Raw genomic sequence first — 24,625 nt, 5'->3', positions numbered from 1 at the left:
TTAGTCTAACCACCCTGAGGCTCAGATAACCAGAAATGCCTATTTCTGTTAACCCATTAATTTTTTTTAATGGTGGCCCAGAACATGATGCCCAAATCACATTCTATCCTTTTTTAATTTTTTTTAATTTTTATTTTTTTTGAAGTATATCATCCATACATGAACATGCATAAATAATAAGTGTATAGTAAAGATTATGAGCTTAGAAAATAAACATATATAACATCACACAGGGATTTCATTCATCACCCCTCCACCAACTCTTTGCATTGTTGTGAAACGAACTGCATTTTAATGGTATAAGATATAGCCTTGAGGAAGGAGAAAGAAAATGAAACTCAAATTTAGAGGAATGGTTGATTTCTAGTCCTCTGCCTTGTCTATCATTGAAAATGATTTTTGTTTGTCATTGTCTTAATTTTCCAGGCTGCTATGAAAAATACCTTGCAATGGGTTTGCTTAAATTATGGGAATTTATTGGCTTTCAGTTTTGAGGCTAGGAAAGTCCAGAGTCCAGGAGGGGTTAGCAAGGTAATACTTCCTCCCCTTAAGACTATCGTGGTGCTGGCTACCAGTTATCTTTGTGGTTCCTTGGCTTTTTCACATGGTGACGCACATGGCGATGTCCTCTCCTTTCTCTTCTTGTTCCTGATGACTTCCAGCTTCTGGTACCTGGCTCTTCCCCACGGTTTTCTTTTCCTATGTCTGAATTTCAACTGCTGAGTGAAGACCCAACCTCATTCAGTAGGACTACACCTTAATTAAAAATGATATCTTCAATTTTATTTGATATTTACAATGAGTTAATACCCATGGGGATGTGGATTGAGATTAAGAACATATCTAAATTGGGGTTCATAATTCAACATACCACTGGCTTCCTTAATGTCCAAAATATACAATGTTGCTATATAATTAAGAGTGTAGAATATTCTCTTACATATAGTCTACTAAATTTAGAAGACTTCTTAACCAGGGTTATTATTTGTGTCAGGCATAAGTGTATCAGACTTATTCTAATAAAGTTAGGTGCCAAAAAAGTATTCAACCTCTTTATTTCATTTTTTCTGTTTGTTTTGGCCAAAAATTCAATTGCTTTAGAAGGAGTTTAAAAAAGATAACATTAGGAAAGAAAGAACTTTAAAATGTAAAGAGTACTGCCAAAAATGTGAGTGCCTATGCCTACTGGGATAATAAATTATTAAAGCCCAGGTATAGAATGCTGAAGAGAGGGTAGGTATGTGGGTCATTGGAGCCCATAGGCTATCTCGTTGAAAGATCTTCAAATTTATTATGGTTTGACACAATATTTTTGCTACATCGAACATATCTAGTGGTATAAATATATCCCCTCTCAACCATGTCATGGGCTCCTGCTTAGTATGGATTTAAAGTTATGAAAAAGAAAATTTCACAAATATCATTCCTTTCTGGTACATTTTTACTATATATTTCTTCAAATAACCTCCATATATAATTAGGCCCAAATACGTGTGCACTATATGCAAATACATGTACATATATGTGCAACCACATATACACACATAAACATTAACTTTTAGAAGTTACTTTTGAATAAAATTGAATTCATAGCTTTAGGGTTTTATACATTTTCATTTATTTCTATTGATACTTAAAATGAGGACATCATTTTTCCCATTTCTGTTACAAAGGGTATTCATTTTACTCTTTAGAATTCTCATGAAATTCTAGTCTTTGACAGTGGGGTTTCCTATGATAAATTTTAATCACTCTTGTCATGAAAGTGATAGATCCTATGAATAAGTGTTTCAGTCAAACAGTGGAATACAGACAATTGTTTTTCAATAGTTGTGGAATTATGCTGCTTTGACTTAGATAAGTTGAAACTATAGTCCCTAGAATTCCCTTTTGTATGGCTCTGGGTTTAGGTTGGCCCAAAATATATTTGCATGAGATCTGGGAGACAGAATTTAAACTGCATCCCTGGTACTCTCAAGGCTGTGATCTGCTCATCACTTTGTTGGTCAGCAGCTGCACCCAGATTGCAGTTCTTCCAGCTCCCATCAGTTCTCGTTTTTGCTTCTCCCCAGTACTAGTTCAGCTCTGAGGTAAAAGGTGCCAACTCCTGAAGGTCACCCAAATCATTCAGGTTGTAGGTAGTGAAATACAGACACAAGTTCCAGTTTGACCTTATGGATCCTAGGTTGTCCTGGAGAGGTCCCATTTGTCCTTGATCGTCACATTTCATGCCCAGCTTTTCTTCCCCATTGCTAACCCTAATGATCTACAGTAACTTGAGGCCTTCTGTGAGCCTCAGAAGTACTGCCTGTGCATAGATTTCTTTACCACCCTCCACAATTGCAGAAGGTCTAATCCTGTAATGAAACCCTTTGTTCATATCAGTCCTGTATGTTCTGGTCTCTGGTCAAATCCTGGGGGAAAATGGATTTGGCCTATTTTTTAAAAAGCAAGGGCATTAACCATTTTCATTTTAATGAATATGCTCCCCTTTATAAAGGTGCAATAAATTTTAGGACCAATAAACTATATTAATTTTGGTGTCATTTCAAACACAATGCTAAAAGATATATCTTTTCTCACTGAATACATGTGGAATACATTTGAATATCACCTATTTTAGTACTTTGTGTAGTACATGATATCATATAGATAATATAGTATATTAAGTATATTTAGCACAACTCAAATGCAATAGTGAAAAGCTTCAAGTATATTTTCTGTACATTTAAAAGCAAAATTTTTTAAAAAGCTAAAGATTCTCAGTCTCCTAAAACAGGTTTTTAGAGCTGTCTTAATTTTTGCTTCTTGTTCCCTTACTACCACTAAAAATGCAATAAATAGAAAAACCTTACGATTAAAATGATATAAACAGAATACTGGGAAAGTTTCATGATGTCCTGTGGGTATTATGATGATGATATTGTATTGTTAAAATTCTGAATCAATTCAAAGAAAAGAATCTAAATTTGAATGCAGCATATCTACCTTGGGAAAGGACATGTCTAAGAAAAATATTACCAAAATTCACATTAAGTCCATAAAAAGATGATCAAGATATATTCAGAAATGAACAGAAATCCATTTTTAAAAATTGTCAAGCACATAAAGAATCAAAAAACTAATGAAGACTATTAGAAGTTACATAAGAGCTGAACTTGGAAAAACTTGTTAACTATGAAGTCAGAAAACACTGGTCAAATTTTTTTTTTCCCATAGGAAATATCCAAATAATTCTAATGAGCCTAACAGAGGATAAAATGCTTATTTTACTTTAAAAATATGTACACTGATGCTTGGTGAATTAATGGTATCCAAACAAACCTAAATAATTTAAAAACTAATGCCAAATATTATAACTTAATTTCAGCCATTTAAAGATGCATTTGAAATTTCCAATCCAAAGGAACACAAGTCAAAATCTCCAAATCCTCCAAAAGGTTTTATAAAATGTTTCTATTATCAATCTTACTTCACAAATATATTTAGTATTATAAACTTAAAATGTATTTAAATTCATTTATCTGAGGCTTTGTCCATGGAAATTCAGATACACATAATTACCATTCTATTTGCTTTATTAATAAAATATATTAACCCAAAATGTGAACAAAACCGAATGTCTTTAAAATAATTTCAGTGGGAAAGTTTCATTTACCATGTACTTTCTATCTACAATTCACCTCTGTTGGGCCAACTGCCTTCCAAATACAAGTGCAGATATAAAATCTGGGCCCTTGATCTATGAGATAATGAAACAAGTACCTTCTTTAATAAATATGAGTGCCTAAATGAGTAAATATATTTGATGCCTTTAAAACAGTATCATGCTGATAGTAAGTACTCAATTATTATGACTTCTGAATGCTGAATTTAAGCTGAAATCTCTTAGATCAGTTTACCTGATATTTACTGTCAAGCAGAAATGCACATGCAGACTTACATACATAAACACATGAAAATCTGTGATCATTTCTGTGACATTTAATACAGTAATTACATTTAAATTTGCTTTCATTATATTTTAGCTTATATACAAAGGGTCATCAGATTTCATGGGAATCATATTTTTAAGTGAATAAATTACCATAGTCTTTCATTTCTTTGATTATCTAGAATGTCCAAAAATATATAAGCAATAGCGTCAAGAACTATAAAGGATCTGATATTTTACCTTACGTGTAAGGTAACAAATTAGTCTGCTCCAGTTTCATGTATGCTGGCAAAAGATACTTGATTCCTTGGTCAGAGACAAAGGATGTTATTACTCATGGAAACAGCAGTAGCCAGTGTATCAGCATTTCTTATGCTGCTTCCCCAAGGCTTAGTTCTCTCTGGGCAATGGGAAGAGGGCCAGGTGACACCTACACATGCAGTGAGTTGCATTATAGGAGGAGAACCCTGGGTTTAGGGAAGCCAAGTATTTTATAATAATTTCAAGCACACTGGCCCTTAGCCCTAGAGAAAGAGATTATGTTGATTGTACTGTCGCAAGCCTACCTGCCCTTTGCTCCAGAGGAAGACACTAAATCTACTCCTGAAGCTATTTGCCATAGCCTTTTCTTTCATAGGGAGACACTATGTTCCAAGGCATTTGTGACAGTTTGAATTTGGTGAATTCCTAAAAGAGAAAGATTATGTTTTTGAACTAATCCATTCCTTTGGGTATGGGGCCTTTTGATTGGACTATATCAGTGAGGCATGAACCAGCTTGGGTATCTACCTTCTTGCTTGGTCTGATATAAACAGAGACACATACAGAGAGAGAGAGAGAGGAAAATGGAGCTCTACCATTTTGATCTTGCCATGAGAGAGAAAGGACTTCATGTTTGCCCACAGCTAAGCTTGAGAGAAGCCCCAGGGGGCTCAGGGAGCCAAGGCCCAAAAAGAGATGACTGATCTGCCACAGCTGAGTTCAAGGAGGAAGTAGAGAGAGACTGGCAGACCATTGCCTTGCCTGATTGCCTTGTGGTAGGATGCTAGGATCAGCAGTAGCTGACTCTACTCTAGCAAGAAAGCATCTCTGATGGTGCTTTGATTTGGACATTTCACAGCCTCAGAACTGTAAGCTTTTACCCTAAATAAAATCCCCATTATAAAAACTACCCATTTCTGGTACTTTGCTTTGCCAGCCCTGTGGCAAACTAAGACAGTGTTTCACTGTACAAATCATCATCAGAAAAGAGTGTGGAACAAGGTAGTCAGTATCTGTACTTGTAAAACATGCAGAAATGACTGAGACCATAGAAAATTATCTTCCAAAATTTTATATAAGAGTATTGAGATTAATGAAACCTTATGATTTACGTGGGCTGCCAAATTAGGATGCAATTCTAACTACCCATTAAACAAATTTGTATCTTGCCTCAAACTGCCTAAAATAAAGTAAAAAGATTAAAAGTTCCTACCAACTTTGACCTTTGAAACAGTAAATGAAAGTCAAGGGTAAACAAACATTTTGGACTTTTGGACTATTCTGCTGACCAAGGTGAACCTACAACCTCAGATTTGCAATTGTGTTCACTTGGCAGAAATTAGTGTTGTTGAGGTTTGCAATTGAGTTATGATAAATTTGAAGACCATGTTATGATACATCATAGCATTAAAATCAAATAACCAAAAGTAGAAAAACATAAAAATATCCCTTAAGATATAGAGTCCTAAAGTTCAGGTGCAAGATATTATATTTTGAAATGTATCCAAGAAGAAGAATGTTATGAAAATCTGTTTTTTTCCCCTCTCAGATGGCTGAAATTTTTATTTCCAACTATGTTCAAAATATTTCTAACAGTCATACGGTTGCCATTTGGTTTTATTGAAACTTAGTGCAAAGAGAGATGGTTTAGTAGGATAAACAAAGAAGATTCAGAGAGTTATTGATTTGAAACAGATTCTTTTACCAGCTTAGTATGTATTCAGTTTTCATTTGCAAAACAGGGTCAAGGAAGTTAAGCCATCAATAGAAATGTTATTGTGAATAACAAAGTGAATCTTAAGCCCTGGAAAACTATTTAAAAATGAGACTAAAGGTAGGTAATAGTAGTCAAAAGGGAGATACCTGAATTGCACTGAGCATCTTATTCAGGGTACTGTCCAATAGTGTGTACACAGAAATTTTTTCTCAAGTGTCAGCATTGTAAAAGTGCATGCACATTTCACTCCTCAAATGAGAAGAATGCCATAGTAATTTAAAAGTTTAGAACCTATAGTACCAGGAAAAGAAGGTATAGTATGATGATATGCTTTATAGCTTTTATATTCACTTCTAAAAGGAAAAAAAATATTTAGATTAATGTTGTTGTCAGAAATGTCATTACCAGCATTAAAAAAAGAAATAACAGAAAACAGTCCAGGGAGTATATGAATGTGTCCCAGGCTGCAGACTCCCTCTTTACCACAAAGTCCAAGCTTAGCTGCTCATATTCCAGCTGCTGATTTGACATATGTGTGTGATGTAAAACTGAGCAAAGAATAATGATAGGGTTTTGTCTTCCCAGCTGCATGGAAGAATGGAGAGAGGATTCACTTTTCTACATGATACTAAACTCAGTGATTCAGAAATCATGTGGGTCAAACCCCTGGCACGTCCTGACTTCTCCTGTGGCTGCCATTTTAACCACTAAAATGAACTTTGCTCCTAAACTAGACTTAAGAATGGCCCACTCTCAAGGTTCATAAAATTCACTAGTGTCATTGTTCCACTTTTCCTCTGGAATTCATGCATTTGAATCCTATGTAGAAAAGACAGCACTTCACCAGGATGGTTTGTTTCAAGAAGCTTTATTTGCAGAGGACCTTGAGAAAATATTGACTAAAACCAGTAGGGAAAGGGTAAACCCAGACTCCAGAAACCATGGAGAACACTCACAGAGGTCATTAGTTTACTATTTTATAAATGTTCAAGTCAGTTCTTATTTTGGTTACAATTCTATCTTGGAGCCCTGATGGCTGCAAAAAAACACTCAAGACTCATTTTTGTGGTTTTCAGCATCACATGAGCTCTTTGAAAAGAATGAATGTCCATAAGTCACAGCTGAATATTATTTACATAAGATGCAGTGCAGAATTTCTATCAAGCTGTAGATATATCACTTCACAAATCAGGTGTTGAGTGAAAAAAAGAAAACCTCGTTACTATTAGTCTTTCTAAGTGGTCATTTAAGGAATTGTTAGAGTAAAAATGTTCTTTATTTACATATGTGTATTAAGGAGAAAATGTTGCAAAACCCAGGATGTCAACTTTTGTCTATTTTCTAAATCATCTAATAAGAGAGAAGTGGAAAAATGGTTCTGCAAATTAACTTCCAAGATTAACAATAAATACCATGAATTTTATTTAAATGTATTGAATTGAGACACATATTGGAGGCACCTGAAAAGTAAAATCAAGTTTACTAACATGTGTTCTAAATGCAAAAAATATATCTTGAGTAATAGGTCAATGAATACCAATATTAAAGGAACAAGATTGGTTACCAGAAAAATAATATGAAATCTATTTTAGTGCTTATGTGGAGCAGAAGGGAAAATACATTTTCCTTGAACTAAAACATATTAATACTATTGTGTTTTTCCTAATGGAGAGAAATAAAAATCTACAGAAATTGAATTGATTTAATGTATAAAGCAGTGGGATAACCGAAGCACAACAATTTTGTTCTATTAGGATATTAGTTGATTTTTTTTTAGAAGGTACCAGGGATTGAACCTAGGACCTTGTAAATGGGAAACAGGTGCTCAATCACTGAGCTACATCCACTCCCCTTAGGTGATTTTTTAATATATTAGTATACCTAATTCCACCATACCATTTATTTTCAAATATTTAAAACTATAAACTTTCAAAAAACTTACAGCTCTCAGTGTAGACATAATTACCTATCTTTACATAATGTATAAGAGATGATTTATAAATTTTCGGAATTTTTATGATAAGGTGCTATGAAATTATCAGGTGACATTAGCACAATGTCATATGTCTTGGTTCCTTTAAATTTTGTTCCACAAAACCCATAAGCATTTTCAGCTAGTCTGGAAAATACAATACAGTTGCCCTTTTAAACGGGAAATCTCTAAAGTCATGATTGGGATTAACCAGAGAGCTCTGTGGGGATCATGACTTTATAGCAGCTGCTGAACTAACTGGGTATGGGCTAATACCGGAATCCCTCAGTATTCAGTATTGTCAGCCATTAAAGACCAATAATTTCAAGAGAGAGAGAGAGAGAGAGAGAGGTATCATAAAAGACAGGAAAATGCATTGAAATGACTTTTGAAAATCACAAACACAAAAGAATATCTGCTATCTTAACAACAGAAAGGAGCTGATCCAATCATTAAATCACATAAATTCAGTATTTGGCTTCAGTGCTTTAGGTAAAATTCAGATAATTTGACAGGTAAGCATAGCAATTACTGTCAATGTTCAGATTCAATCAAATTCTAACTGTGCAACACTTTAATGGTCATGATAATTAGAGAGGATTAAACTGATTTCATTGACAATGTTTTCAACTAGCAATTGTCCAAATGTCTCTAGTACACATATAACAATATCAATAATAGTTAATATTTGTATTGTGTATAACAAACTATGTAATAATTTCACTTGTGCTCATTTGAGCCTTCAGGAATTCTTTGAGGTAGTCATTATTACGGTCCTCCTCTCAGTGAGTTCAGAGAAGGTAAAGGATCTGCCCCAAGCACTATCACTTATTAGCTGTGTATTAATGGGCAAGTTCAACTCCATGTATTCCACACAGCACCAAGAACTTCTTCACGTTCAAAGAAATTTTGATCTCTAATTCTAGCTTAATACTCAGGACTTTCTAAAAATCTTAATGAAAATATTTTAAATGAATTTGCTGAATCATTCTATTTTCTCGATAGTAAAATGGGGGTAATTTTACCCACTCCATAGGGCTGTTGCTAAAGTCACATTTACAAAATACTATATAATTATCACAGTGTTTGGCACTGGAAGAACTCAATAATTTTTAAGTTTCTCTGTTTTATCTTTTAGATTTTAATAGAGAGAAAACCTGTGCCCTTATAACTAGTAGCTATCTGGAGGGAAATATTCATTTCTGTTCATACTTAGTTAATAACACATTGAATCCTTTCAATGTAATTTGTTAATTATAAATATGATAGTTTGATATCAATGACAACTTTTTGTTCATTCTGTTATACTCTTTTGCCTCATAGTTGTGAGATATTTTCTACTTTTCAAGTAATTTGTACAAAGTCTATTAAATCTTATTTCTCACAATTGTAAAATATATACTGTTTAATTTAGTGGATGAAACACTAGTGTCCAAAAAAAGTAAAAGGACAAACACATTCATGAGCCAGTGGAGAACACAGTATAAAATTCTTAATCTCGCTGGACTCCTACGTCATTCTTTTTTCTTTTTATTCCTTTCCAAAAGTGCCAAAATATATATCAGTTTTTGGATAGTGTAAAATTTGACAGTAGAACACACTGTTGGAGGGGGGAGGTCCTGTTTCACATAATCAGAAAAATTTACTCTACTGTGAAGTTGTAATGAAACTTAGAGGCATTATATTGAGTATTTAATTTTCAAGGATCAATTCCCCATATTTGCTGACAGATAAATAAATGATGGGGAATATTGGTGCTTTGTGTTCCTTTATCTACCTTTCTTCCTCAATGGCCAATGTTCTTACTAGATTGGGGCATCTTTTCTCATAAACTCAGATAATACTGCCATATCATTCTAATCATACAGACCATTTTAGGCAGCACCTCTCAATCAATCAAGTTGTCTCTACAAAATATCTTCTATTCCCTGTCTCTAGGCTAGACCATCATAACTAATTTTAATATATTCTCAAAATAGTTTCCTTACAGGTGAAGAAAATACACTAAATATTATTGTTAATCACTGCTTACTTAATGTGGCAGTTTGATATTGTTTATGAATTCCAAAAATAGATATTGGATTGTTTATAAACTGATCTGTTCCTCTGGGCATATTATATTGTTGGATTCAGAGGTTTCACTCTTACTTGATTAAATTATGATTAAGGCTCTGATTGGACCAAGTCAGTAGGATGGAAAACAACAAGGCAGAGGAGTTAGTTGGAGTTTTAGTGCTGGAGCCCCGGGAAGTAAATACACAGAGAAACAGATATGTGAGGAAAGACAGAAGGCTCCATTAGACATGGCAGAGGCCCTGGGGAGAGAGATAAGCCATCTGCCTGAGAGTTTACAGCTGGTCTTGTTAGACCAGAGCAAATGAACCCGGAGAGAAGCCCTGGGAGAGAGATGAGACTTATCGCAGCCTACAGATGACACTGGAAGAAGCTGGGACCAGGGAGCCTTAAGAGGAAGAAGCAGCCTGACCCCTTGCAAACTTTGGCAGCCAACTTGCTCCAAAACATGGAAACAGATTTTGGTGAGGGAAGTAACTTATGCCTTATGGCCTAGTGACTATAGGCTTCTACCCCAAGTAAATACCCTTTATAAAAGCCAAAAGATTTCTGGTATTTTGTATCAGCACCTCTTTAGCTGACTAATACACTTAACCATGGAGTATTTTGATCTGAGAACTTAAAAGTTAATGCCCTTTATGTAAGAGCTCCAGAATGACATCTACAATGATTCAGCATCCCCCATCCCCAAACCCCATATTTCAGTTAAGAAACATAATATCTTAGAAATATCAAGTCAAATATTAATCTCTATAAAAAACTGAAAGAATTTGGCATACGTCTATGATAGCAGAGAAATTAAATTAACGTCATGTATGTTAAACTCAACAGCTAAGTGAAATCCTTTTTGTCAGTCAATTGAATAATTATATAAAATAAACATTTGTAAATTAGCATACAGAATAATGAATCTGTACTAGAGAAAAACTGTTCTAGAGAAAGTCAACATAAATGAAAGAGAGACATTTCACAGATGCATTACACTAGGTATAATCAGAGGACTAGATATAAATAATTCAGCAAATTCTATCCCTGCTCCTTGAGAAATGTATTTATACATCTATTTCAGATAAATGAAGAGTCAGATACCAAAATTTTTCTCCACTGAAATTGCATAATCCACATTATAACCAGTGGGGAAAATATTCTACATTGTAAGTTAGAAAAAATAAAGTTGAAATTCTTGATTGAAAATAAAATTGTATCCTAAAAGTCAAATAAAATTGTACATATATATAGGTTGATTTATAGCTTTAGGTACATAGGATAAATTTCATTTAAATGATGAAATACTTTGAAATTCAGACCAAATTTATTTTTAAATGTATTCTTTTGTGTTTTAGACATAAAAAAATAACATTATCTAATAATATAAAATTATACTTTAAAAATCCTGTGATTCATTTTTATTTACAGAAATATACCTATTTTTCATCAGCTATACTGACAAGTGACTAAACTTCAAGCCAGTTGCCCATTTATTTTACTGACAAAGTCTCCCTAAGGAAAAAAGTAACCTCTGTAAATGAAGGTTATTAACAAATTATTAACAAATAATTATGTTACACAATTATTATAGAGATGCCTTTATATTATAAAATATAAAATATTAATATCTGAAATTGCTAAAGTTAGCTAGAATGGTCTCACCCCTATTTATGGTTACTCTAGACTTAACCACATCCTTGTGTATGCTTACATTTGTGATGGCAATTCTAGATTGGCTTTACCCTTGTCTATAGATTAGGCTCACCCTTGTGTATGCTTACTATTGGGACAGTAACCACTCCACTCACCTCTGTTTAATATTCATGTGAAAAGACTTGTAACCTACCTTTCTTCTATATACCCCTATGCCAAATGCTTATGACTGACCTTGTTTGCTACCTTAAACCACCCCTCCCATCCTGTTCAGCACCTTAATATTTATTAATTAAGGAACCTGTGTTCAAATCCATGCCAATTATTCATTAGCATATGCATGTTAAAAAATATCAAAATGTCTGCAGATTAGAAAGGCAGTTTGGGACCATGAGGCCACTATACTCCATTGCTTGTGCAATGAAATAAACTCTTTCTCTCTTTGAAACCCCTGAGTCACAGAAATTGGCTTTAAAGGTACATTGGAAGAAAAGAATCCACTTTTGTTTGGTATCACCTCTATCTTTTTACAACAGTAGAAACTATTGTAGAGATAGCTTTCAGTTCATCTTCTACTCCACAGTGTGTAGAACAATGCCTGATACATAGTAATTTCTTGGTTCATATGTATTTAAGGAATGAGTTCATGGAAGGAAAGAAGGAGAGGGGAGGTAGGGAAAGAGGAATTGTCAAGAGAAAAGGAAAGAGAAGGAAAGAAGGAAATAAAAAAAATGATAGAAAGGAAATGGGATAGAGAGGAAAGGAAAAGAAAGAAAAGGAATGGACTAAAAAGAAAAGAACGGAGAGGTGTTTGTATTATAGACACTCAAAAGTGGGAAATTTTCTTACTTTTCAAGATAATTTTCATATGCAAACCACCTGCACAAAGAAGTTGACTTATTGAATGTCAATAAATATGCTATAAAATTGCATTTTGTTTATTATCTTTTGCCTACAAATAGGTCAAAAGGGAACATATTTTTTCATTTAGGAATATTATTGCTATACAATTTCTTTACACAAAACTATCAAAAATTTCAAAATTTAAAATATATTTTATTACTTGAGTGACCGAGTCTATGAATAAATCATGCTTTTTAACAGAACTCTGAACAATAATAGATAACAGCATGACAAACTGCTTATACCATCAATAAAATAATTTAATATATATACTTACCAGGATATCTTTTCCAGCCCACTTGCATTCATCCCTTCTCGTGTAAGAAACAGGCCACACAATCTAACAGCAAAGAAGAAAAACTGATATATCAATTAAGTTCTCTCACAGCTACTGACAGGACTAGGCCCCATTCCTAGCCCCTGACCCGAATAACAGCCACGGCTTGCAGAAGTTGCAAGTTTATTATTAGCCTGCCCCATTGTGGAAGTGTGACCAGCCGTTTCCTCAGAAGGAGCCACACCCCATGAAGTAGAACAGCCCCTCATCCAGAGCTTACGTGTCCAGATACAGTTAATTTCCTCACGAGAACAGACAAGGAAGTCACATGACCCCAACAACCCCTTCCGCACCCCTAGAATTCACTACCCTAGCCCAACACCCCATAGCCATCTCTATAGGCCCTTCAGTCTTACCCAAGCTCAAACCCACTCCCACCGACCAAGCATGTTCCCGGCTATAGAGGTACTGTATGAATTCAGACTGCCTCTGCCAGGGGCAGGCTGAAGTTTCTATCTTCAGTCCCCTTCCTGTTGCATTTTCTCAATAAATCCTGCCTGCAATCGCTCGTCTCCACATCCCATTTGTCTTACCCCAACATCTAACAAATACAACATTATAATATTAATTTAGACCAAATTGTGGTGATTGAGAAAAAGAAAGTTCCATAAAGCTCCATAAAGCAAGAATCTTGTAGTTTATACTTTTAATGACACCAGTTATTTGCTGTGAACCTAAGTCATTGACTCTCCTAATCATTAGGCTTTGCTATATACGAAAGTTGAGCAAGACAAATATATATATGGCGTGAGAAGGAAGGTGTGTGACTGGGTTAGGAAAGGGAGATCATCTTGAGGGAAGGTGGGAATCCAAGAAAGTGGGGTAGAAATCTGCAGAGAAAGAGGTTCATATTCTCCTTGATTAGCTGTTATTGCTATTTTTCATACCCAAACTAGACATTTTAAAATTCTCAGATTTGGGAGGTGGGGTGCTCTGGATTCATCTCCTTGACCCAGATCTCAGCATGACATGCTGGAATGAGCAACTGACAAGGATAGAAAATCTGTTTCTAAGGAATCCTTTATTTGGGGGAGGGAGGGTGAGTTGGATGAGGAAAACACATTCTGGTATCATTGTATACTTTGGGGTACATAAAGGTGGGAATGAAGAAGTAAACAGTTAGCCTTAAAAAAAATTACCTGTCCTCTATTCCATGGGTAAAATTTACACTAATTGAGAAACACTTGTTTGTGTTTTAATCTTTAATATCTGATCATCATCATTCCAAAGGGGCCTATATTGTGTGAACACAATGACAGGCAATTGAAGGATATGAGTTGAGGCTTTTGTGGTAGCTTGGAGGACTGTGGATGTAGTTCCCTTATTGTAGTAACACAAATAATCACACCTAAATTTTAAGATAAAATTTATTGAGCTATTCAACTCCCTCCAATCTGTACTGGTGCAGAACAATTTATTTTTGTCATCATCTTTCTCTTCTAGTAACATTAGTTAATTCCAGGGGTAAAAAAATGTCATATGTAAAATACAAAGACAGTGGCAGTTAATCATTCATGTCTGCTGAAAGTTTCTGCTCTCAAAATGACTGATTATCACTCATTTGAGAACCTCCAGATAATTCAATATAAATGGTCATAAAATTGGGCAAAGTCTGTGATATTTAATCTAGGGAATTAAAAGGCAAAATACAATACATTTATAAACAAGAACCTGGGGAATATATAAAAATCTTAAAATAGTTATGATACATGAATTTCAGGGTCATGTCACAATTATAAACGCTATAAACATTCTTGAATATGTTTTCATTTTTACCAGTAAGCTTTTCATTTATGTATTCTTTTCTTTTTCATGGACTTTTCTTTTCATATCTGTGATTCAGATCACCACTTGACTTATTCCACAAGCATTTTAAAAGGTAGTCCATGCAATAAAAGCATTCAAGAGCAGTATCGTATTATGAATATAATTAACGATATCCAGACTCCTCCTGAATTATTTGTGCATTTGTTGTGCAGTCCCCATGGCCCTATTTCCACAATGGCTTTGGGGAGGCCAGGTGACCTATTCTTATTTAAAATTTACATTGGAGGAGGATCAAATATAGACTAATAAGTGTCTTTAGGGCACAATAACAATACATAGCAGAGCTGAGCTTTATTGACATTTATATTCAACTTTTCAACTAAATTGTATTACAATCACAGATTATTAAAATACTTAATAAGGGCCTAGTTATTTTCTTATAGCTGTCTAGCTCTTAATTTTTGTTGTTGAGACTGCATGGGTCATTACCTCATTTTGTAATTTCTCTATAAAAATAATTTTGGTAACATTGATAGTAAATTCTTTCTTTCTTAGAAGGATGAATACACTAATCTTTCCAGAGTTTCAGGGTAATAAAAAAGGAACTAAAGTTCTGGCTCAAGTAAAACAAATTTTGTTAAATAAAATGAACTTTGGAGAGCAATTTAATGAGGATAATTGTAACTCAGCAGAAAAAAATATATATGTTAAATTGTCTTTCCAAAAGTACCTATTTCCATAAAGAATATTTACTAATTTATAGTTGGTTTTGTTAACTAGTTGATTATTGTTAGTTTCTTTCCATTTCTTGCTTAAAAATTGCACCATTAACTAAAAGAGAGTAAGTTTCCTGTTCCCACATTCAAAGTGCTTCATCATCTAGCACTTTCCCATCTTTATGCATTTATGCTTCTTCTCATGGCAGCCTTTCTAACACCTGTTACTTAATAAGCATTTATTCATTGAAAAGACTGCACTGTTACATCAAGGCCAAGAATTTTTCCATGGTTCTCCTAAACTTGAGTATGTGTTTGTGTCTCTAACACGGATTGACGTAGTATTTATCTATATGTTCAAATGTCTTATTTTCACTGGTATCTTGTAAGGTCCTCAAGACTTATTTCTGATACCCAAGAGTATTCCTTTTAGATACTATCACAACAGTAGGTGCTTGGGAAAAATTGTTGAATAACATTATACATAGGTTAAAAAGAAGCACTAAAAGATATCAAATATACACAAAAAAGGATGTGACTCCTTAAGCAAATTGTATTCTTTCTTATAAACAATGTGATGTAATTAAAATTAGATAATCTCTTTGGAATGGGATGTTTTAAATTGAAGAATGTGTCTTCTGTTTTTAGATTAATGATGTTAAACTCAAGATCAGGACCTATAACAAAAACACTATGACATAGGGCAAGCATTTAACTTTTAATTATTTTACTAATTCAATAATTTTTAATGAACAGAATTAGTAAAAAGAGCTGTTATATATATTGGGTATACAAATGGCTCTAGGATTTTACTCAGCTATAAGATAGCAAGTTGCCATATGAAAACATGCTTCTTTTCAATTTTATAACCAATTGAATATATTAGCCAAATTCAGAATATTTAGAGAAAAATGATAAAAGCATTTAACATAGTTTCTGAGGTCATATGTGCTCACGATTATGTGTGTAATCTGTGTTAATAAATGTGCATGTGTGTTTATATGTATTTATATTTTACAAAATAATTAAACTATTATAAATATTGACAATTTGAACTGATGGAATCTCTTAATATTAAAGTATCAAATTTTTATTAGTGAGCTCAGATTTTCATTTGTTTTATAGAGAATGGTTTCTCCCAGTTAAAGACTAAATAGAAAACACTGCTTACTTTGTGACCTTCCCAATACACTCTAATATAAATATTTTTATTATTTCAACAAAACCAAATAAATAACTAGTTTTCTTAGACAATAGATTACCTTGTGATTTGTGATTATCACTTAAGGAAGCTTAGAAATCAAGGGTACTGAAAGATCAGAAAAAGAACTATTCAGTGTGATTTTTACATATCGTATCTTAATTCTAAAATGTATCCTAAACGCACTGCCATTTTATATGACTATATATAATGAATCAAATGTCTTTATGATTATGATCAGAATTTTAGTGTTTAGATAATAAAAGAAAAGCAGAGGTTTAGTGGTATATTCTATTAGAGATACGCATCAGCTTTCAATTTAAAGTTTCAGTTTATCTAAAAAGCAATGTTCTCTAACAGCAACAAAAGCTATCTACAATCCTGTCACTTTCCAAACTTATTTTCCAATATTTTATAACTTATGAATAGTTGAGAAACAATTTAAAGCCTTCAGTGTTAAGAAAGAAGCAAAATCAACAGGCAAAATTGCTGTGTTTGTACTTTGAAATGTATATTGTAATATGCATAAAGCCCTTTGTTCCTCAGAGAATTAAGACTGGTACTACTTACTGTGAAAAACACTTGGCTTAGAATATTTATACTAATTTGTCAATTTGATATCTATTTTTCAAACTGTATAGCTTTTTAATGAAATAAGCCAGAAACTCTATGAAGAATAAAAACAAAATCGGTATGCTGCTAGCATTCAAATGACTACATTTGCAAAAACTTGACACTTTGAAAACTGATCTTCTAGAACAGAGTTTGCCAAACTTCTAGTTTAAAGGGCCACACAGTAAATATGTAGGCTTGTGGGCCAGATGATCTCCATCATAACTTCCCAACTCTGCTGTCTGTAGCATGACAGCAGGCATAAACAATAAGTAAATGAATGAGTGTGACTGTGTTCCAATAAAACTTTATTTACAAACACAGGTGGTGTGATACATTTGGCCCATGGGCCATAGCTTAATGACCCCTGCAATTGCTGACAATATAGAGAAATGTATAAATTTATATATACACACATAGTATATGAAATCAATTAGGATGCATTTCTATAATAGTTTAGACAATTTTATATAGGAAATATGATATAGTATAATGATGAAAAGATAAGCTTGAGGTAGTATTGCACATAATAAATCACTGAAAATAGATGGTTTACTGCCTTCAATAATTTGTTAATGTTACTACTTTCATTTGCATCGAGATAAAAAATTTCAAAATAATATTCTCTCAGTTATGCTGTTAACCAGCTAGAGAATTCTATATAACTTGATGCTTTAAAAGAATTACATATATTAGAATAAAGATACCTTTTGAAAATCCTTGATATTAACCAGGTTGAATGAAAATATGTGATCCTTTGCTCCCACATACAGCCTACTCCGTTCTTCATCCAAAAGGAAGGTATTATAACTGGAACTGTTTGCCAAGCCATTGAAAGTGATCACATTGTTGGATTCCAACATTTCTGCAAGGTAACAAAGCAAGACACTGCATGTTAACATGAATTCCTACAGAGCATAGAATCTTGGTACCTAGTAATCTAACTACTGCCAGTTTTAGTTATCAATCAGTGATTATTTCTCATGGCACTAAGAACCAGATTTTTTACATTTCATCAAAACGGAAATTGCATTATCTTTGCTGATTTTGTATTTAAGATCTCAGACTCCTAAAAGAAGATAGGAAAAACAAATACCTTGACCACACAAACAGATCAGATGGATCTGTTGACATATGGTGATAGATTAGAATGGTTAATAAACTATATAAAATATTTATAACTTTTACAAAGACTTACGTAAGTGGTTTCATTTGGTTCAGGCCATTAGATAGAAGGGTAAACAAACGGCAGACAGAGAAGAGGGGGGATAGGGGAAACACTCAGTTTTACCTCCTGGGTGGTTTGAGGTCTCATTTTATTAAGGAGTTTTAATTATCTGACTATTCAATTCATTAATTCCACCTTTTAAACCCTTTGAAGTATTTTGGAGTTGATATGGACACAGAAACAAAGTTGAGGGTTTTATAAAAATATTAATTAAAATAATTTACCATCTGATCTCAATTTTTCAGTGTTCACTTTCCAATTTGTTTTCACTATGAATAAGCAAATGTTGAACTTTTAGCTCTGCATAATAAGTTAGAGAAATATTTTCAGATTAAATATAACATGTATAAGTCTACTGTTTTACATCAAGAAGATAATTGTTGGTAACCATCAAAGTATTTTTCTTTAAATATCTCCTTATATTATTTTGCATCAATTAAAATTATGTATTATATGATGATTAATTTCATAACTACTTGGTTATGTTGTCCAATTGTTTTGTCAAGCAGGCCTGACATTACTTTAAAGGCATTTCATAGATGAATTTATATCATTAACCAGTTGATAGCATTTACAATCAAGAAATGAGACTGCCCTCAGCAATGAGGGGGTCTCCTCATCCAATTGGTTGAGGATCTTAAAGCCAGAACAGAGAATATCAGAAGTCAAAAAGAATTGATGCCTTTTCTTCAGCCAGTCAGTTTCTCCTGGGTAATACAATATAACATGCATCAGTTTCTATCTTGCAGCCTACAGAATTCAGACTTGCCAAACATGAGGCAATTTTATACCTCTTTATATATCTATACATAACCTAGCCAAGTTGACAAATGAAATTAACCACCGCAATGTCTTTTTTCTTTCCCTGAGACTTAAAATAACACTCCAAAATGGATTTTTGTCCTCTATTTTCCAGATTTTGCCAGTGATACTTAAAATGACCTCTTTTATAGCATTCAGGATAGATGTAACTTGCCCTCCAAAGAAAGGAAGTTATTAAATATACTCTCCCTTTGTCCCAGCCCCCACATCAGGGGTACCTGCCAAAACTACTTTTTTCTTACTGCCTCCTCTCTTTCATTATGAAAAATTTGATTTTCATAGAGGATAAAGTTCAAATCCACCATATAACTTTAAACCCCAGTACTCCCTATTATCTCTATCATGAAATAAACCATGCTCTGTGCTATTCCACTTCTTGGCCTGTGCTGCCATTGTTCCTGACACCCAAAAGTACCTGTCCCTTTGAGAGAATAGTAGCTATTCTTACAACCTACCTCAAAAGCAACCTTCAAGAAATTCTCAGGGAATTAATGTCTACTTTAGCATTTGGCTTCAATTCCTCTTATAACCCATCTCAGACTCTGTCAATTATTGTAACCATACATATTCCCTGATGTCAGGAAATATTTAACTATATTTTCATCATCAATAACTCACATGCTTTCATTCCCATAGTATCTACTAAATGAACATTAAAGTAAACATCTATCTACTTACCTTATATATATAATTGCAAGAATTACTTGTTAAAAATGTTAAAAGGTACCTTTCTGATTTCTTTAAGAGAAACAATGTAACACTGGGTTGGTCACACCAAAAATAAAAATAAAAAAGGGAAGAATAGAAAAGAAAGAAGAAAAAAAATGGACCAACGGAAAAAAATTTATTAAGAAGTTAAAACCACCATGTAAGTTATGACTATTAAATTAGAGCAATTAGCCTTACTAGAGAAAGTACAGAGAAACCACTAAAATGATATATGAATTCAAACATCAGGTCTATCTCAAACCTCAGAATGATTGCAAAGGATCAGTGTGATGGAGAGCCATATTTTTCCTTGATATAAGATTGAAATTTCAATCACTGCATAGTATGAAGATAGAAGTGGCTGCAACCAGAGCAGGGGCTATATCTCTAGATACATTCATGCATTGATTGGCCATTTAAGGAGATCTGTTTATCAAATAGATTAAATGTCCTTCTCTCATCCTCTCAATTCTAAATATATGATTATGTCCTAGTGCTGATGAGGATAAACTATGATTAGCCAGTGAGCTATATACATATATATATATTAGTCTAAACCAACACAAGTATATGGAAATTTTTAAGCAATGGAGGTATTATGTAAGGGACACAAGGCTGGATTTTAGTTAGAAACACATAAGAAACTAAATAAAGTATGCCCAAGAGCAAAGAAGTAGCAGTTATAGGAAGACAACTACTGCAGCTATAGATCTTGGGAGTCATCCAGTTGTATTAGCATCATCACAGTACTTATTTGCTAGATATGTGAAGTGGGACAAGTTCCTTCACCTCTCTAGCCCTCAGTTTTCCAACCTAAAAAATGAAGTTAATAATTCAACCTTCGAGAGTTTTGTGAAGGTGAAATTAGATAATGTATATAAAGAGCCTAATACAGAATTTTGTATTTTAAGTTCTCCAAGATGATCTGCTTATATCAGCAGAAGGTAATTATGATTGTTTAATCTTCTTGACCATGAGTAAGAAATTGTGGTCCAGATGGTGCAGAATAAAAAAAAAAAATAACATTTTTCTACCTATGATGCCAAATGTGCCAAATTGTCAACATTGGCAAAGGGAAAAAGAATATAATATACTCTGCAATTTACATTAATATTAATATAATGATTAAGACAATGAAGTTTTCTTTGTTTACCAATTTCCATGTCATAAATTCAGAATAATAAAAATATTGATTTTCTCTAATTTGAATTCCAAACAATGAAAATATTCATCCTGGAAAAATATGTTACAGGTTGAACTTTATAAGTTAGTTCAGAGAAAATTATTGGTTCCTAAATATAGACAACTTAGAGACAAGTCTTTGATGGTTTATATATGAAATCACTCTGGAAACAAACTACACTCTTAAAAAAATATTACTGCTAAACCACTTTATTTAAAAAAGACAATATTTTCCTAAAATACTGGTAAGCAGCTGTTTTCCACTGCTTTAAAATATACGTAATTGTGCCTCATTCCCTTCACTCCAATTACTTTAGATGATCTCCTCTTTAAAAACAGGGTGTGTGTATGGGGGGGTGGGTGGCATTTTCTACACTGTTTTACAACCGAAAGTCTTTCTGAGACCTTCGTGGCAGTGAGGGATGAAAGTTTTGGATTCACTGGGTTATTTCACAACTTTTCAGGATGGAAATTCCTAGGCTAAAATCAGACACTTTTTCTCAAAATCTAGCTCTCAGAGTCTTCAGTATTCTATCTCCCTTATTTAAATTTATGATTTTGTTTTCCCTGGATGTAGATCCATTCAGCTGCAATTTATATCAAATCACTTGAATTTTGAATCAACTCCCTTGAAATTTTAGGTGTTTCTTTACAGGTTATATTATTTTTAAAAATACAATGACATAAACTAGTATGGGAAATTAAAATAAATATTCAGTAATATGAGACATTTAATATCCCTTCTGCTTTCCCACATCTTTCCTGTGTTCATATTCAGCCAAATGTTATTTTAAAGAACAACCTAAATTTCTATGGAATCAATTTGACTATGGTGACTCCAAGTAAACTGAAGCATGTAAAGGCACTAATTCTCTTTAGGTGTAGCTCAGTTTTTCTCTGGTTGAGCTATCAATTCAATGTCTACGTACTGTGTCAAACATAAAGGGAAGTAAAAGTAGGATTATCTATTGAATAATGTATTCCTAAGTTTGGAAAGTTGATTGAACAAGAACTGTGTTTATACTGGAGTCACCAAATGACTTAACTTCTCTATAATTTGCTTATTGACAAAATGGAAGATATATCTATCATAGAGCCAGGCACATTGTTAGTGCTCAATAGGTGTTAACTATCACCAACATTATTATAATGTGGTAGGAGACAAAGTAGACAATAATCAAAGCTTACAGATTTTTTCATTGCATCTGGCAATGAAAATTGGTGGTTATAATTTCAAGCAGCAGTGTCATCAATTGAAAGTAGATTACATTGTCTTGTGATATGGTTCCAAAAGGTTTATTCTTATGAAACTCAAGACTCGTATATAAAATCCATTTGAAAGATTTCTATTTAACGTAATAAAGAAATGATAATTTATCTATTCTATAATCAGAATATTACCAAATAATCATAGAAGAATTACTGTTTCCTCAGTCTATTCTAACTTTCATTCTGATTATTTGCCAATTTTCAGATTTGCCTTTCCTCCCGAAATTCATCATGATCTCTAATGTAGCTTTATTTAAATAAAGAAAAAAAAGAAGAGAGAGACATTGGTAGCAATCACTATTAGTATATTAAGATTTTTTTAAAAAACATTTTATAAACTAGCATTCTTCTATATATTTTAATATATATAAAGAAAAAAATGATGGAAAACTTTTGCATCAAAGTCATAAATAAGTATTCACCTTATAATAGTTATAACTTATAATTAAGTTATATAGTTCCTGTAGTATTCTGATTATCTTTAGGATAAACACAGATTATACAGATGATTACATTACAATGACCAGGGCAGATACTCAAAAAGACGATGAAATGAATACTGATTTCCAGTATGAAAGATTGCCCAGAACTTGACTTTCAATAGTAGGAAAGAGAACTACTGTATACTTGACCTTCAAACCAAACAATAGCCACCCTGTACTTTGTTTCTGACTTCCATTGGATTTCTCTCTCTCGCTTTTCTTTTTCCAGTCTAAGTTTTATAAGAAGAAGGCTATAGGACCTCAAAAGTTGCTGGACTGAAATGAATTGCCTTTATTAATTGGTAGCTTTAGGCTTATGTCCTTTTCCCATGATTTGAACTTTGTTTTTTTTTCATAGAACAAAGATCTCATTTAAAACAGTCAAAGACTGGGTCTATATAATGCCAAACATTTTGGCTAAGTGATGACAATATCTAGATATTTGTAAATATTGGAAAATTCAGCAGTGTCCAAAACTTTTATTCTGTAGTTCAGTGCTTCCTAGACTTTTTCAAAAATTCTTGAACCAGAAAAATTTCCTAAAACAAAACAGGATCTAAAATAAATAGGACATTTTTGTTTGATTATGAAACAAACCAACAAAAGCAAGTTCTATTTGGTATCGTCATTTCATACAAAAAGGAGACAAAAAGGGAAGAAAGGACAAAACAAACAAGGCTATTCTTTAGAAATGAATTAATTTACATTTGGAAAAATCATATTAGTTTTTTTTGTTGTTATTTTCCTTATTTTTCTTGCTTTGCCAAAGACCAGCTTTTAAGGCTTCATAACATGGTAGAGTGCTACTGGATCATATAATGATGTTTGACAAGTACTGCTCTAAGATAAACTGAGTGGGTGTTGAACTCTACTTTTTGCTTCTCCAGCGCATCTTGCCATTGCATAGATAGAATCAACATCAGTGGGTGTCTACATGCTTTTATTTATTTGGTGATGTTGAATATATTCTGTCAATTTATGAAGTTTGGAAAATATTGCTCAATGTGCTTAGGAAAATCTATCTTCTAATTGCAATAACAATAAACACCTGAAATGTGCTTCAAGTTTACATACCCCAGTCTGAAAATAATTTTGTCTTTACTCCCTCCAGCTTCTGCCAGAAGCCATAGCATTCTATCAAATAGAACCTTACCACCTTTCTCTAGGTTCTTCTTCCCACCTCTATTTTTAGATTTTCTCACAGTTTGATCTCTAGTATCTCTATCCCATTATGCCAGTGCTTTCCTTTGCCAGCTATACTCAATTCATAGTCAATGTGGACAATCAGGTTTTTAACTTGGAATGTCCCAAAATTGATTCCCTGATCAAAGTAGGAATCATCCATACTTGAGCTTAAGATAAGTAAAGATCCATTTCCAGCCCAAGTGTAGCTTCTATGCTTCTATCCCCATTTAAGGCCCACATTGCCTGAACCACAATGTTAGAGAGAAGCAACATACGTTTTCCAATATGCTTCTAAAACATCAACAGCAGGCCTATCAGTAATAGTAATCTATTTTCCAGTTTTATGATGCAAAAGCTATTTGTAGAAAGTAATTTGCTAATAACAATTGGGGATTCAATCATGTCCCTCACAAAAAAAAGACTCAAGTCCTAACCCCAAGTCCCCATAGGTGTGAACCCATTTATAGATAGAACCTTGGAAGATGTTATTATTAGTTAAGGTATAGACTCATTTGTGGTTAGGGTCTTCGAAGATCCTATTCAGAAAAAGCCAAATTGAATCAGGATTTGTCTTGACCCTTATGGTTGAAGTCCTTCTAAGGAGAGAAAATGATG

At 33.3% G+C, this 24,625-nt stretch overlaps 1 protein-coding gene across 4 annotated transcripts in view; it reads right to left on the bottom strand.

Annotated features, from left to right (window-relative positions):
- The window catches only part of SEMA3A (semaphorin 3A), a 505,421-nt gene that overhangs the window by 151,548 nt on the left and 329,248 nt on the right, over positions 1-24,625 (bottom strand). For all 4 annotated transcript variants that reach the window (XM_058297095.2, XM_058297094.2, XM_004473377.5 and 1 more), the window contains 2 exons: positions 17,842-17,999; positions 12,779-12,841 (listed from right to left, as the gene is read on the bottom strand). In XM_058297095.2, the coding sequence (XP_058153078.1) occupies positions 12,779-12,841; positions 17,842-17,999 (221 nt within the window). The remainder of the gene's footprint in view (positions 1-12,778; positions 12,842-17,841; positions 18,000-24,625) is intronic.

The sequence above is a fragment of the Dasypus novemcinctus genome, chromosome 5 (assembly GCF_030445035.2).
Source record: "Dasypus novemcinctus isolate mDasNov1 chromosome 5, mDasNov1.1.hap2, whole genome shotgun sequence".
Lineage (NCBI taxonomy): Eukaryota > Metazoa > Chordata > Mammalia > Cingulata > Dasypodidae > Dasypus > Dasypus novemcinctus.
The sequence above is the reverse complement of the archived record's forward strand: the minus strand, read 5'-3'. Positions and strand labels throughout refer to the sequence as shown.